The 16,679-nt window shown below is 41.7% G+C and overlaps 1 protein-coding gene across 3 annotated transcripts in view; it reads left to right on the plus strand.

Moving 5' to 3' along the window:
• The first annotated feature begins 945 nt into the window (after positions 1-945).
• Positions 946-16,679, plus strand: part of STYX (serine/threonine/tyrosine interacting protein) — a 49,657-nt gene continuing 33,923 nt past the window's right edge. For all 3 annotated transcript variants that reach the window (XM_073997414.1, XM_005561267.5, XM_045396425.3), the window contains exon 1: positions 946-1,315. Coding sequence is in view for 2 of the 3 variants with exons in the window: in XM_005561267.5 (XP_005561324.1) it covers positions 1,259-1,315 (57 nt within the window). In the remaining variant the exon portion in view is untranslated. The remainder of the gene's footprint in view (positions 1,316-16,679) is intronic.

A 16,679-nucleotide genomic window follows, 5' to 3' on the forward strand; every position in this document is an offset into this window, starting at 1 on the left:
AGAGACGGGGTTTCTCCATGTTGGTCAGGCTGGTCTCAAACTCCCGACCTCAGGTGATCCGCCCACTTCAGCCTCCCAAAGTGCTGGGATTACAGGCGTGAGCCGCCGTGCCTGGTCCAAATCTTTTCATTGTGGGTTTACAGGCAAACGCCACCACGCCCAGGGAATTAAAAAAAGAAAGTTTTTGGGGGGGGGTGTCTTACTATTTTGCCCAGGCTGGCAAATTCCTTTTAAAATATATTAAAAGCCATGTGGTTTATTAATTTTATTTCAAAATATAATAATTAGTGGAATAAGCTTTACAGTATTATACACAATTTACTAAGTCAGCTATCAGTTCCTTTTTCTGATTTTTTTCAGTTGTCATTCTTGATATTTTCTAGGTAATCTAAACGGAGTCGTATTTTCAAGTACTCTTAAAATACTTTTAAGATTGTTAAAGCATTGAGCCGTTTAATTCTTTGCTTAAAGGTGATGGGTGTTTCATTTTCTGTATGGCACTACGTGATTTTAAATCGAACTCTTCATTTGGTTATAAACTCAGCATAGATTGTGCAGAATTTTGAGAGGGGAGAAACTATAGCTTTCCTTTCGGATGCCACTATCTGGTGGGTAGCAGGTTTTGCCTGTCTGTTCTTACGTTAAAGAAGGGCTCTACGTCCTGTCTGGAAAGGGCGGAGCTGGCTCGGACCGCCCCACTGCCTTTCCCAGGACCTTCACTCGTCCTGTCCCACCGCAGCCCCGCCTCCTCCACGCCGGGTGAGCCGTGGCCTAGCAGCAACCGAGGCTCCGCTCCCCCACCCCCCGGCGTCTGCGCTCTAGCGAAGGGGCGGAGCAGGGGTGGTGGCGCGCTGACACCTGGCGGCGGCGGAGGGCGGGCAGAAGGCGAACGTGGGCTGGGATTGGCTGAGGCGGCGCGGGTGGAGGGGGCGGGAGGGAGGCGGCGAGACGGTTGTCGGGCTGGTACCCGTGCTGGATCCTGGGCGGCCTGAGGGTTGCGGAGACTTTAGGGGAGGGAGACGGCAGCGGCATGGCGGCCGGGTGTAAAACGCCCGACCCTCCTCTTATCCGTCTTCGCCGCCGCCGCCGCTGGAGTCACTGGGACCCTCTAGTCTGCGTGTGTTAGTTTAAGCCCGCCGCCCGCCTGTGAGCCCTCCGCTCCGCCGGCCCTCCTTCCTTCCGCCGCCGCAGCCAGCCCAAGGGTCGGCCGGCTGTGTAACACTCTCCCACCCCACCCACCAGCCCGCGGGCCAGCACCATGGAGGACATGAAGCTGGAGTTCCCTTCCCTTCCACAGTGCAAGGAAGACGCAGAGGTGAGTCGGCCCCGTGGCTGCCATGCACAGGCCTCTCCCTGTGGCTCCGGCCGAGGGGCGATCCCAGTCCCCAACCGTCTTAGCCCCCACCTGCGCGGGCGCCCTGCCTCCTGAGGGCGTCCCGGGACCTCTGAGGCCGAGCAGTCGGCTCCAATCCCGACTGAGTTTCTCGTCCTTTCCAGACCCCGCGGAGGGACAGCGTTTGGTGTACTTACATTTGAGAAGAGGAAAAGCAATCCCTGAGTCCCTAGGCTTGGTTGGCATCCAGGACTGACCTGGAGTAAGATTCCTCTTTTATTGTCAAAGTAACTTGAAAGCGAAGTTGGTTTTAATCTCCTTTTGAGGAATGTCTGTGGTGTAAACGATTCACTTGTGGGACACATGGCCCCACATGCGGAGTAGACTCGGCGCCTGAAGTTTGGAAGCGCGCCTTCGAAAAGTTTCCCAAAGTTTTTTATTTTTAGACAAAGCTATGACCCGCACAATAAAGTGTCTCAAAGCTAGCTCATCTGAATCTGATAACTCTTAATCAGAAATCTCGACCTTTGGAGGAAAATTAATATTGAAAGTAAAATTCTATATACCTTTTCTCCTGGTTTCTAATTCGTGGCTATTTTTACTCCACCTTACATCCCTGCCTGCTGTTTCTATTCGGATTTTATTTTTCATCTGTTGCTAGTTTAACGTTTAACGACATTGCAGACTACTAAATTAGAATTTTCTGGAGGCTAAATTAACAAGACGAAGATACTCAGCTATGCTTTAGTAGGATTAAGAAAGAAAATGTAACATCGCTAGTTAAAAATACCTTTAAAGTAGTTGGGAAAAATGAAGCCCTATTTTTAGGAGACCATTCAGTTTATTCCGAATATTTATTCTATTGAGTATCTTCATTTGAGGTTCTTTTTTTTCTTGAGACGGAGTCTTGCTCTGTCACCAGGCTGGAGTGCTATGTGGTGCGATGTCGGTTCACTGCAACCTCCGCCTTCCGGGTTCAAGCGATTCTCTTGCCTCAGCCTCCCGAGTAGCTGGAACTACAGGCGCGCACCACCACGCCCAGCTAATTTTTGTATTTTTAGGGGAGACGGGTTTCACCATTTTGGCCAGGGCGGTCTCGATCTCTGGACCTTGTGATCCGCCCGCCTCGGTTTCCCAAAGTGCTGGGATTGCAGGTGTGAGCCACCGCGCCCGGCCTAGGTTCACATTTTTGTTTGGAGGGCGCTCTTGTGGTATTGATGCTTGACAATTACATTTGTTTTAAGAGTAGAGACTTTGTGACTGGGTATCACCATTGCAAAATGGAGTGCAGTGGTGCGATCTCAGTTCACTGCAGTCTCGAACTCCCATGCCCAAGCCATCCTTTGACCTCAGCCTCTCGAGTAGCTGGAACCACACCTGGCTTATTTTTATTTTATTTTTTTGTAGCGATAGGGTTGTTCCTTAGGCTGGTCTTGAACTCTTGGCCTCAAGATCCTCCCGCCTTGTCCTCCCAAAGTGTTAGGATTACAGGTGTGAGCCACCGCACCTGGCCCAAAACTATACTCTTTATTTTTTTTATTTTTTTATTTTTTTGAGACAGAGTTTCACTCTTGTTGCCCCAGGCTGGAGTGCAATGGCGCTCTCTCAGCCCACTGCAGCCTCCCCCTCGGGTCCTGGTTCAAGCAAGCAATTCTCCTGCCTCAGCCTCCCGAGTAGCTGGGACTACAGGCACCCGCTACCACGCCTGGCTAATTTTTTTTGTATTTTTAGTAGAGACGGGGTTTCGCCGTGTTGGCCAGGATGGTCTCAAACTCCTGACCTTGTGATCCGCCCGCCTTGGCCTCCCAAAGTGCTGGGATTACAGGCGTGAGCCACCGTGCCCGGCCAATTATACTCTTAAATAAGAAAAAAAGAGGTCATATTTAGGCTAGTTATAAAAATGAATTTATACTTAACATGCAATAATGTGAATGAAGAGTATGATTTTGTTTATTTGTTTGTTTATTTATTTATTTATTGAGACGGAGTTTCGCTCTTGTTGCCTAGGCTGGAATGCAGTGGCGCGATTTCCGCTCACCGCAACCTCCGCCTCCCGGGTTCAAAAGATTCTCCTGCCTCAGCTCCCTGAGTAGCTGGGATTACAGGTGCCCGCCACCACGCCCGTTTAATTTTTGTATTTTTAGTAGAGACGAGGTTTCACCATGTTGGCCATACTAGTCTCAGACACCTGACCTCAAGTGATCCGCCTACCTCAGCCTCCCAAAGGGCTGGGATTACAGGCTTGAGCTACCGTGAAGGAGTATACTTTTATATCCTCAAAATGATACAGTAATTTCAGCACTTAACTGCAAGCAACCTTACAAATAATGTAGAGGAGTCCCACATTCCAGGTGAAGAAATTGTACCTTACTGAAAATAAGTGATGTGCCAAATTAACAACACAGTAGCACAAAACACCAGGAGGACCTTGGCCTCCTAATTTATTGTTCTTTTTAATACACTTCAATTCTTCCCTGCCCTAATCTTAAAAATTCTAGTTTAAAAATTTCCCAGACTTTGCATTTAATCTGGTACTGTATATATCATTATGTATGCCTTATTCCTGCAAAACTGATAAATTCTTGGTGGGAATATACCTGTCTTTTCTGTGTGGGACTGTTGAAAACATACTCTTTTTCTGTGCTGCCAGATGTGTGGGGATTTTTCCATACCAAGCAGTTTTCCAGCAGGCATGAACTGAATGTCCCATAATTCAGTTCTGTCACGTATGTACCTAAAGTTAGTCAGATCCCACAGGTTAATGGCTCAGTCCCACAAGGGTGCCCCCAACCTCAGATGGTAACCACAAGTAGTAGGTTGTCACCTATACACTCCTGACTGACTGGAAATCAGGGTTCCCGTTACTCCCTCCTTGGTTCAGTTAACTTGCTAGAGTGGTTTACAGGACTCAAGGAAGTACATTTACGGGTTTATTATAAAGGATATTACAAAAGATCCAGTGAACAGACAGAAGGAAGAGATGAATAGGGCAAGGTATGGGGGAAGGGGCACAACACCATCCCCAGTATCACCAGTGAAGAGCCGTGATTGCAAGTTGTCCAGGTGCTTGGCGTTTTGAACAAAGAATTGGACAAAACTCCCAGCAAAGCAAAGACAGAATGAAGCAACAAAAGAACAAAAACAGGGATTTATTGAAAACAAAAGTACACTCCACAGTGTGGCAGCCGCCCTAGCAGCCCCACGCTTTACAGAATGTTCTTGGGTCCAAATACCCCCTAGAAGTTTCCCATTGGCCACTCCAAGCTTACCTCATGTAAATGAAGAGATGGCTTGCAGTTGGCCTGATTGGTTGCCAAACCCCCCACCTCCCGTCAGTCGGCTTCGTTGTGGACAGCAACCATTCAGTGGCTAGAGTGAAGTTACAAAGTTGCAAAGGAAGATTCCACCGGCAATCAGTCTTGATTTGTAGAGGACAGCCGATTTTCCATCTACTGTGCAGAAAAGGTGGGGGGTGGTTGCAACAGGAGTAGCCTCTGGTCCTTTTGTTACTTAGGCGTGGAAAGTTAGGGTTTTCCTTTCAATTTAGTTCTGGGAAGTCAGAGTGAAACAGCCTTAGATTCCCTGCCTCCTACTTGCCTCACTAGCACCTCCAGTGTTTCCATCCAGAAGCTCAACAAATCTTATCAACGGTTTTTACAGAACTTCATCTCCAGCCCCTCCCATAAAGGTGTGTGTGTGTGAGGCTGAGAGTGCAACCCTCTAGTCAAATGGTCTTTCTGGTGACTGGCCCCACCCTAAATCACTTCATTAGCATAATCAGGTTTGATCATAAATAGTGGCTCATAAGTAACCAAAGACACTCCTATTAGAAAATTCCGAGAGTTTTAGGAGGACTATGACAGGAACTGGAGAGAAAGATCATGTATTTCATATTGCATCACAGGGACAGAGGTAATGCTTAAAGCTAGTGGATAATGATGCAAGTATTGTCTGCTGAAAGCCAATTCATTCCATATTTCATAATATTGCATGTTTGGTATCTTTTGGTTGCAAGCAACAAAAACGAACTTAAGCAAGAAAAAGAAGAAGTAATTAAATGCGGCCAGGCTCACGCCTGTAATCCCAGCACTTTGGGAGGCAGAGGCAGGCAGATCACGAGGTCAGAAGATCAAGACCATCCTGGCTAACATGGTGAAACCCCGTCTCTACTAAAAAAAAAAAAAAAAAAAAAAAAAATTGGCCGGGCGTGGTGGCGGGTGCCTGTAGTCCCAGCTACTCCGGAGGCTGAGGCAGGAGAATGGTGTGAACCCGGGAGGCGGAGTTTGCAGTTAGTCAAGATCTCGCAACTGCACTCCAGTGTGGAAGACAGAGCGAGACTCCATCTCAAAAAAAAAAAAAAAAAAAAAAAAGGTAGTTAAATCCAGAAAGGTAGTGGTGCAGCTAGTTTCAAGGATTTGACTAGACCCAGGTATTATAAAGCATCAGAACTGCCTTTGCCTCTCATGAGTTCTTACCTCTACTTTCTCTCAGAGTCTCTGCTTTCTTTCCGGCTTCTCCAAGATGTGAAACTTGGCCATCAGCTGCTCTGGGGTCACACCTTATGAATTTGGTTATTGAGGAATAAAACTGAGCACTTCCAGCTTCTGTATTTGAAATCTAGAGGAATGGCCTCATTTAGGTCATGTTCCCACACTTTGGATCAGTCACTGTAGCCAGGAAAGGGCAGATACGAGGGGCCCAATCTAGGTCATATCCCTAATTCCTTGACTAGAGGAGTGAAGTTTGTTGTTCGTAGCCCTCCCACCAAAACCATAGGAACATTTCCACAGGTAGAGGGTACTTTCGGGGCTGATAAAAGTATACATAGAGGCCACATAAATAAACTATTAAATAGGAGCGTATAGTTTTTCATAATAAACTGACTAATAAATGCTGTTAATTTTCTAATCTCCAGTGAGATAATGCAAAGTGTCAAATGGTCTTAAGTAGTTAGAGTGATCAGCCAGCATTATTTCTTTGACATAGGGAGCACTACCTGGAAAGCCCAATTATAAACCAAATTTAATAACAATGGAATTCAAGCAGAGAGTTCAGTGAATGCTTTTAATGTTAATGTGATCAAGCTGTGATAGCTTGATGATTCTGTCACCTCTACAAGAATATTATTTTCATGTTTCTTGAAATATTGGTATTCTTTGTATAGGACAGTGCTAACAAAAATTTAGTTTGCAGAAAGATTGTTACTTTTTTTGTTTAAAACTTTTTCATGATTTTCCATTGTTTTGAAGATGAAGCTTAAACCCTTGACATTATTTCCAAGGTCCTGTATGGTTTGGCATCTGCATACCTCTCTAACCTCATTATGAGCTACTACTCTTGCTCCCTTCTGTGTAAGCCCTAGCCATATTTATCTTTTCTCAGTTCCTGGAATGCTTTAATTCCCTTCCCCCTCCCACCCCCACCTTTATGTTCGCTGTTTTCCCCTGCCTTGGCTCCGGTACCTTCCTTACCCTCACCTAATTAACTGCTTACCCTTGGGTTAAATCCCACTTTAGGCAACATTTCTTCAGAAAAGTTTTTCCTGTTTGCTAGTTGCTCCAACTCCTTTCTTCATCCCCTAGACTGGTTCACTTCCCCAGGTACTATAGCACTTGGTACTTTAATAATACTTACCTTTGTAACACTTACAATTTTTGGTCATTGTCTATTTTCCATTTAGACTGAACCTTTCATAAGAGAACTTAGATATTAGGAAGAAGGAGCAGCTGATAGTACCATTTTTTAAGCAAATTGATTGTAGCTGGGGCAGTAGGTTTTATAATTTAAAAGTTAATGTTTTATCTTCTCTTCTGATAGAAAATGAAATATTTATTTACATTGCAGTTTGGCAACTTTCCATGTTTCTCTTTTCATTTTTCTTGTGGATCCCATAGTACAGGATCAAATATAGGAATTACTTAACATACCTGGCTGAGGATTCCTTTTCTAGCTCCTTTATTTAGAATGGTGCTTTTTAACCCTTCCTTACTGTAGAGTAAGGAATTTTTTTAAATTACTGATGCCTGGACCTTACCAGCACCTATTACAGTTTAATTTGTCTGAATGAAGCTAGATGGTTCTAATGTGTAGTCAGGTTTAAAAATTGCTGGTTTAGAAAATATCTTACTCGAGTGCTCTTCTGCCCCTGCAGTCCCTGCCCACCCTCTCTTTTTATTTGAGTGAAACATTTTGTTTTCTCCTTTGGTTTAAGCAAAGATCAAGCTTGGTGTGGGAATTAAAGGAAAAGGACTTTGGAGGGGTTTACCTATTTTTTGTAGCAGAGAAACTGCAATACTAACTTTTCTGTTTTGTGGAATGTCCCAGTGTAAGTCTAGTATTCTGATGATTTTTTTCTCCCCCAAACTGTTGCACCCCACCTCCAGCCTATGTAAAATTTGTATTCTATTTTAGTATTGTGTATATAGGATTCGGCACTATCCTCAAACATGTGAACATATCACCTGTGGATAAAGGGGGACTACTGTATTTGTAAAAGTTCATATTTCATATTTCAATCCATATAAGAATTTTTTATTTTATCTAATGGTTACAGTCTATATCCTTCACTGATGTGTTTATTTGAGGGTCTTTGGACATTTTTGTAACTTTTTTTCCTATCCAAATGCAGTTTTATAGATCATTTTTATGGGAAGGAAGAAGATAACTCAGAAGGATGTTTTAACATGTGGTACCTTTTAGCGCATGTTGATTGAAAGATTTTCACTTGTGAATTAATTTCTCTCAGAATCATGGTGTGTTTCACAATAGAGGGTTATTTTGGTTTATCTGGCTTGCCTTGGTTTGGTAAATGTGGTTGAAGTGCTTGGCTACTCATAAGGTTTGGGGAATTGATTGTACTAATTAATTACAATAGTAGCTTAAAATAGATCATTGGTGGTGATACGAAGATGCTTCCATTAATACCACGGTTTCTAAAATGATAGATTTCAGGAGTAGTGTGGGTAGGCTGAGATTAAGAATTAAGTGTGATAGTGGTAAGACTTGGTTATTAGACACGTGTTCAGACAGATGGATATGTGGTAGAAGAAGACTATGAGCATTCAGACTTAAAATCTTGATTAGTAGGATCCATAGACAGGCAGGGTTTTTTTGTTTGTTTGTTTTTGTGTTTTTTTTTTTTCTTGAGACAGCGAGTCTCAAGAAAGAGAGACTCTTTTTTTTCTGTCGCCCAGGCTGGAGTGCAGTGGCAAGATTTCGGCTAACTGCAAGCTCTGCCTCCCGGGTTCACGCCATTCTCCTGCCTCAGCCTCCTTAGTAGCTGGGACTACAGGCGCCCACCACCATGCCCAGCTAATTTTTTGTATTTTTAGTAGAGACGGGGTGTCACCAAGTTAGCCAGGATGGTCTCGATCTCCTGATCCCGTGATCTGCCCGCCTCGGCCTCCCAAAGTGCTGGGATTACAGACGTGAGCCACAGTGCCTGGCCGACAGGCAGGTTTAAGGTTTGTTCTGTAGGTAGTAATCTGGGTTAGGGCAGCGAAGAAGGTGGATTCTGAGATCAGCATCTGATAATAACACCAGGAATAGTTCCAAATGAACTTTTCTGTGAGAGAAAGCTTTCTAGGTTTCAATGGATCCATACCTATTGCAGTAATTACTTGTGTTCTCTGAAGAAGGCTTATCTGTCCTGTGACTAGGAATATTTTCATTCCCTCCTAGTATACAGCTTGCTTTTCCCTCTTATAATATCTTCCTTGTATATATATCAAGAGAGTCTTTCATGTTGTATTACATATAACCTTATGGAAAGCTCAAAATTTATTTGAAGCCTCTTGTTTTGCTAAAAGGTTCAGGTAAATTTTGCATTCTACCCCATATGTACCTGTTTGTTTTAATATAAAAATTGTTTAAATTAGTAACCAGTGAAAGTACTGTTTCTCCCTAAAGAAATTTTTTGATAAAATTGATACTTCAGTAGTTTTGAGTGTCTTTTGGCGTGTTGCCAAATGAAAGTGTTGAGGAAATGCCACTGCAAAATATGACACCTTGGTAGATTGATTACTTTAAGTTGGAAACACTTGCAAAGTAGCAAATGGGGAGAAAGCCTTTCTCTGAACTCCTATTATCTACCTAAGGACAGATCATCCAAAAGAAGCTCAGTTTGCTCCTAGGGAGTTTCATCAACCAGGGAAGATTAACTCTTATCACTGGAGAGGAGAGTAAAAGTCAGCACCACACCCAAACTGTCACAAAGTATCATCTGTTATTATTCTGAGGGCCCATTTGCCTTTCTCCAGAATTATAGTAGCTTAAAATAGATCATTGGTGGTGATACGAAATTGCCTATATACCCCTACCCCCATCCTATAGAAAGGATATATAGGCTCCTAAATATCACTGTTTTTTTGTTTTTTTTTTTTTTTTGGTATACACTTTTCTATCCTGTGATACCCCATGTACATAATAAATTTCTATGCCTTTTCCTTTTCTCCTTTTAGTTTATTTCATAGACTGGTTTTAAATATCACTGGCTTTTTTTTTTTTGGTATACACTTTTTAAAAATATCACTTTTTTTTGTACACTTTTTCCTGTGATACTCCCATACGCATAATAAATTTATATACCTTTTCTCCATTTAGTTTATTTAATACACTGTTACTGAATCCTGTCGGTAGAGGGAAAGTCTTCCCTCCCTTACACAAGTATTTCCCAGAATATATGTACACTATTCCTTGATATGTGTTACCCTGTTTTTTTTTCTTTAATTATACAAAATTTAGTGATTTCACTTCAGATAAATCAAAAGTATACCTTTCTTTAATTGATTTTCTTCTTTTTCACAGCTCTGACAAGTTGCTTCAGGAAGATAAGGCTGGCTGTTAGACGACTTAGGAATCTTTTAAAAAGAAAAACAAAGTCAATAGCATTTAGTGCAGTAGATCTCTGAAATGCATCTAGTTTGTGCTTATTCTGTGTCAGGCACTGTGCTTATCATTAGGAGTACCATCACTAAAAAGAGTCTTTGTCCTAAAGTCTTTAAAAACTCTTCTTTTTCCTTGTTTCATTTCCTTTTTTTTTTTTTCCCCCCTTGAGATAGGGTCTGTCTCTGTTGCCCAGGCTGGAGTGCAGTGGCACCATCGTGACTTACTGCAGCCTCAACCTCCCAAGCCCAAGTAATCTTCCTGCCTCAGCCTCCCAAGTAGCTAGGACCTCAGTCATGCACCACCACTGCACCTGGCTAATTTTTAAATTTTTGTAGAGATGAGATCTCCCTATGTTGCCCAGGCTGGTTTTGAACTCCTGGGATCAAGCCATCCTCCTGCCCCAGCCTTCCAAAGGGCTGGGATTACAGGTGTAAGATACCATACCTGGCAAAAAGACTTATGTATAAAAAGATTACCATAACACATTAGTAAGTTAAAGAATCTGAGCTGGGCGTGGTGGCTCACGCCTGTAATCCCAGCACTTTGGGAGGCCGAGGCAGGTGGACCATGAGGTCAGGAGTTCAAGACCAGCATGGCCAAGATGATGAAACCCCATCTCTACTAAAAACACAAAAATTACCCGGGCGCTTGTAATCCCAGCTACTCAGGAGGGTGAGGCGGGGAATTGCTTGAACCCCAGAGGCAGAGGTTGCAGTGAGCCAAGATCGTGCCACTGCACTGCACTCCAGCCTGGGTGACAGAGCAAGACTCTGTCTCAAAAAAAAAAAAAAAATCTAGTAAACAATTATGTTTCCCTTATTGCTGGCTTAGAAATTACATGCTTTATTTCTATTGTGTTAATATCCATAACTTAATCATTATTTTATGCAGCCAATATTTGTTTAATTGTAACTATATGTTTGCCGTAAAGTTCATTCTTACATTGAAAGACTGTGTAGTGTATTGATTAAGAGAATGAATTCTGGATTCAGACTATCTGGACCCAAAATCAAGTTACTTAGGTTCTCTATGACTAACATAGACAATGATAGTATCCTTTCTTCAAAGAACATCTTAACTTTTTTTCTTGAAAGATATTTTTCTGAGCATATATTCTTAATTAACAGTTATTTTTGTCCTGCCACTTTGAATGAATTATTCTTGTCCTCTGGCTTCTTTCATGCAATTGAGAAGTCAATGTCCATCTGATTGTCCTTCCTTTGTATGTAATCTGTCTTTTGTCTAGATGATTTTTTTTAATAAAAGTGAAATTTATGTAGTATAATGTACAAATAATAAGTGTACAATTCATTGAGTTTTGATAAACATACACTAGTGTAATCTACCCCATCAAAATACAGGAATATTCTATTAGCATAGAAGGTTACATCTACTTCCAGGCATTTCCTCTCCCATTCCACAACAGGCAACCAGTAATCTGATTTCTATCAACCTAGATTAGTTTTCCTTGCTCTTGAACTTGATACAAATGGAATCATGCAAATGGACTCTTTTGTGTGTGGCTTTCTTCACTGAACATAATGTCAATGAAATTCATCCATGTTGTTGTGTTTATGAGTACTCCGTAGACTTTTATCTCTGAGTACTATTCCCTTGTATGAAGAGACCATAGACATTTGAGTTCTTAGAGACTACAATAAATAAAGCTGCTATAAATATTCATGTAGAAGTCTTTGTGTGGGTATATGTTTTTTTATATATGTGTGTGTGTGTGTGTGTGTGTGTATATATATACATATGTATGTAAAGCCTAGGAGTGGAATGGCTGGATATTATAATAGGGTAGGTGTATGTTTAACATTTCATTTTACATTCCCACCAGCAATGTATGAGAGTCCCAGTTGCTCCACATCATCACCAGCATTTGGGGTTGTCAGTCTTTTTAACTTTAACCATTCTAATGGTATGTAATGATATCTTTTGATTTTATTTTTGAGTTTCGTGTGTGTGTGTGTGTGTGTGTGTGTGTGTGTGACGGAGTCTCACTCTGTCACCCAGGCTGGAGTACAGTGGTGCAATCTCGGCTCACTGCAACTTCCACCTCCCAGATTCAAGCAGCTCTCCTGCCTCAGCCTCCCAAGTAGCTGGGACTACAGGCGTGCTACCTCCATGCCTGGCTAATTTTTATATTTTTAATAGAGACAGAGTTTCGTTATGTTGCCCAAGCTGGGCTCAAGTGATCCGCCTACCTCAGTCTCCCAAAGTGCTGGGTAATTTACAGGCATAGGCCACGGAACCTGGCCTACTCACTGATTTTTAGTTTCAATTATACTTCTTATTTCTACATATTCTGTGTTTTTAAAAATCATTTTCTTAGTCTTTGGTCATATTTTGATACCTAATTTCTTTAAATTTTTTATACTTTTCATTATTGCTTATAATATATGCAGTTTTGTAAGTGTAACTCAGTTGTTTCCGCTTCCTATGGTGGCTCACTTCCTGTTTTTAAATTAGTTTCTGATTGTGAGCTTGTTGGGACTTTATCTGTGTGAATTATTTCTGATCTAGGTTTAAGGTGTGTTTTTCTAGAGAGTATGTATTTGCTTCTTCCAGGAATCCAGGATGCAATCTACCCAGAACCACTTACATTAAATTCTCACTTGGCCTCACAAAAGTAATTGAATTCTAACCCCAAACTTGAGTGGATGCCAGATTGTGATTAGGAAGACCCCACTCCACCACTACCAATACCTACCCAGAGCCAAAGCTAGGAAAGACAAGAGTACTCACTTCTATGGGATGAGTTGAATTTTTGGTTTTTTTTCCTTCCCTAGTTTATCTTTCACTGAGGATGTTGCCTTTGGGAGTTCCAGCTTTTTGGTCTTGATATGAGTTCAACTTTGAGCAGATCACAGACTTTGTCTTGTGTTTACAAGTACATTTCCATTTAAAATAAGGCCATAGTGAAGATGTAGAACAACTAGAACTCCCATACATTGCTGGTGAGAGTGTACAATGGTTTTGGAAAAGTTTTGGCAGTATGTAGTAAAGCCAAACATAGTTCTACCCTGTGTCAAAAGACAAAATTACAACAAATTTAGCTTAAAAATCTAACTGGCTTTTATTAGTGGTTCATCTATCAGGCAGTGTGTCATCAAAAGATTTAGAAAAGGCATTTCAGTGTGCTGTGCAGAGGAGGCTGCATTTATAGGCAAAATCTAGCTAAATAAAGCAGAAATGAAACAAAAAGTAGATTGGTCATTTCCAAGTTAGTTTCTTTGTAGTGTTGAAACAGAGGGGACTTCCTTATGCTGGCTCAGGATAACAGGCCTCCTCTGATTGATTGCTATGAATCTTTTGGATTTGTTTTTTTTTTTTTTTTTTTTGAGATGGAGTTTCACTGTTGTTGCCCAGGCTGGAGTGCAATGTCATGATCTCAGCTCACTGCAACCTCCGCTTCCAGGTTCAAGCGATTCTGCTGCTTCAGCCTCCCAAGTAGCTGGGATTACAGGCTTCTGCCACCAGGCCCAGCTAATTTTTGTATTTTTAGTAGAGACGGGGTTTCACTATGTTGGCCCAGCCGGTCTTGAACTCCTGACTTCAGGTGATCCACCCACCTCAGCCTCCCAAAGTGCTGGGATTACGGGTGTGAGCTACCACGCCTGGCTTTTTGGTTTTTTTTAAACTGTCATTACTCAGGGTTTATAGTCTACTACTATATTGCTGAGAACAGTTTTCAAGATTAAAAACGAAAATGCTTTCTGTTTCTCTTAATTTAAAAAAACCTGAGACAAAGCTTCCAGAGCGAGAATCAGACAGCAACACTCGCTGTTCAGCAATATTCTATCTTCTGCAGCCTCCGCTGCTGATACCCAGGCAAACAGGGTCTGGAGTGGACCTCAAGCAAACTCCAGTAGACCTACAGCTGAGGGTCCTGACTGTTAGGAGGAAAACTAACAAGCAGAAAGGACACCCACACCACAACCCCATCAGTACATCACCATCATCAAAGACCAAAGGCAGATAAAACCACAAAGATGGGGAAAAAGCAGTGCAGAAAAGCTGGAAATTCGAAAAATCAGAGTGCATCTCCCCCTCCAAAGGAAGGCAGCTCATCGCCAGCAACGGAACAAAGCTGGACGGAGAATGACTTTGACGAGTTGAGAGAAGAAGGCTTCGGTCGATCAAACTTCTCAGAGCTAAAGGAGGAACTACGTAACCAGCGCAAAGAAACTAAAAACCTTGAAAAAAGAATGGATGAATGGATAACTAGAATAATCAGTGCAGAAAAAGACCTTAAAAGAACTGATAGAGATGAAAACCATAACACGAGAAATATGTGACAAATGCACAAGCTTCAGTAACCAACTCGATCAACTGGAAGAAAGAGTATCAGCAATCGAAGAACAAATGAATGAATTGAAGCAGGAAGAGAAGTGTAGAGAAAAAAGAGTAAAAAGAAATGAACAAAGCCTCCAAGAAGTATGGGATTATGTGAAAAGACCAAATCTACGTCTGATTGGTGTGCCTAAAAGTGATGGGGAAAATGGAACCAAGTTGGAAAACACTCTGCAGGATATCATCCAGGAGAATTTCCCCAACCTAGCAAGGCAGGCCAACATTTAAATTCAGGAAATACAGAGAATGCCACAAAGATACTCCTCGAGAAGAGCAACTCCAAGACACATAATTGTCAGATTCACCAAAGTTGAAATGAAGGAAAAAATGTTAAGGGCAGCCAGAGAGAAAGGTCAGGTTACACACAAAGGGAAGCCCATCAGACTAACAACGGATCTCTTGGCAGAAACTCTACAAGCCAGAAGAGAGTGGGAGCCAATATTCAACATTCTTAAAGAAAAGAATTTTCAACCCAGAATTTCATATCCAGCCAAACTAAGTTTCATAAGTGAAGGAGAAATAAAATCCTTTACAGACAAGCAAATGCTTAGAGATTTTGTCACCACCAGGCCTGCCCTACAAGAGATCCTGAAGGAAGCACTAAACATGGAAAGGAACAACAGGTACCAGCCATTGCAAAAACATGTCAAAATGTAAAGTCCATTGATGCTAGGAAGAAACTGCATCAACTAGCTAGCAAAATAACCAGCTAGTATCATAATGACAGGATCAAGTTCACACATAACACTATTAACCTTAAATGTAAATGAACTAAATGGTCCAATTAAAAGACACAGACTGGCAAATTGGATAAAGAGTCAAAACCCATCAGTTTGCTGTATTCAGGAGACCCATCTCACATGCAGAGACACACATAGGCTCAAAATAAAGGGATGGAGGAAGATCTACCAAGCAAATGGAAAACAAAAAAAAACAGGGGTTGCAATCCTAGTCTCTGATAAAACAGACTTTAAACCATCAAAGATCAAAAGAGACAAAGAAGGCCATTACATAGTGGTAAAGGGATCAAGTCATCAGGAAGAGCTAACTATCCTGAATATGTATGCACCCAATACAGGAGCACCCAGATTCATAAAGCAAGTCCTTAGAGACTTACAAAGAGTCTCAGACCCCCATACAATAATAATGGGAGATTTTAACACCCTACTGTCAACATTAGACAGATCAACGAGACAGAAAGTTAACAAGGATATCCAGGAATTGAACTCAGCTCTACACCAAGCAGACCTAATAGACATCTACAGAACTCTGCACCCCAAATCCACAGAATATACATTCTTCTCAGCACCACATCGCACTTATTCCAAAATTGACCACATAGTTGGAAGTAAAGCACTCCTCAGCAAATGTAAAAGAACAGAAATTATAACAAACTGTCTCTCAGACCACAGTGCAATTAAACTAGAACTCAGGACTAAGAAACTCAATCAAAATCGCTCAACTACGTGGAAACTGAACAACCTGCTCCTGAATGACTACTGGGTACATAACAAAATGAAGGCAGAAATGAAGATGTTCTTTGAAACCAATGAGAACAAAGACACAACATACCAAAATCTCTGGGACACATTTAAAGCAGTGTGTAGAGGGAAATTTATAGCGCTAAATGCCCACAAGAGAAAGCAGGAAAGATCTAAAATTGACACCCTAACATCACGATTAAAAGAACTAGAGAAGCAAGAGCAAACACATTCAAAAACTAGTAGAAGGCAAAACTAAGATCAGAGCAGAACTGAAAGAGATAGAGACACAAAAAACCCTCCAAAACATCAATGAATCCAGGAGCTGGTTTTTTGAAAAGATCAACAAAATTGATAGACTGCTAGCAAGACTAATAAGGAAGAAAAGAGAGAAGAATCAAATAGACGCAATAAAAACTGATAAAGGGGATATCACCACCGACCCCACAGAAATACAAACTACCATCAGAGAATACTATAAACACCTCTACGCAAATAAACTAGAAAACCTAGAAGAAATGGATAATTTCCTGGACACTTACACTCTCCCAAGACTAAACCAGGAAGAAGTTGAATCTCTGAATAGACCAATAGCAGGCTCTGAAATTGAGGCAGTAATT

Source organism: Macaca fascicularis, chromosome 7 (assembly GCF_037993035.2).
Source record: "Macaca fascicularis isolate 582-1 chromosome 7, T2T-MFA8v1.1".
NCBI classification, from domain to species: domain Eukaryota; kingdom Metazoa; phylum Chordata; class Mammalia; order Primates; family Cercopithecidae; genus Macaca; species Macaca fascicularis.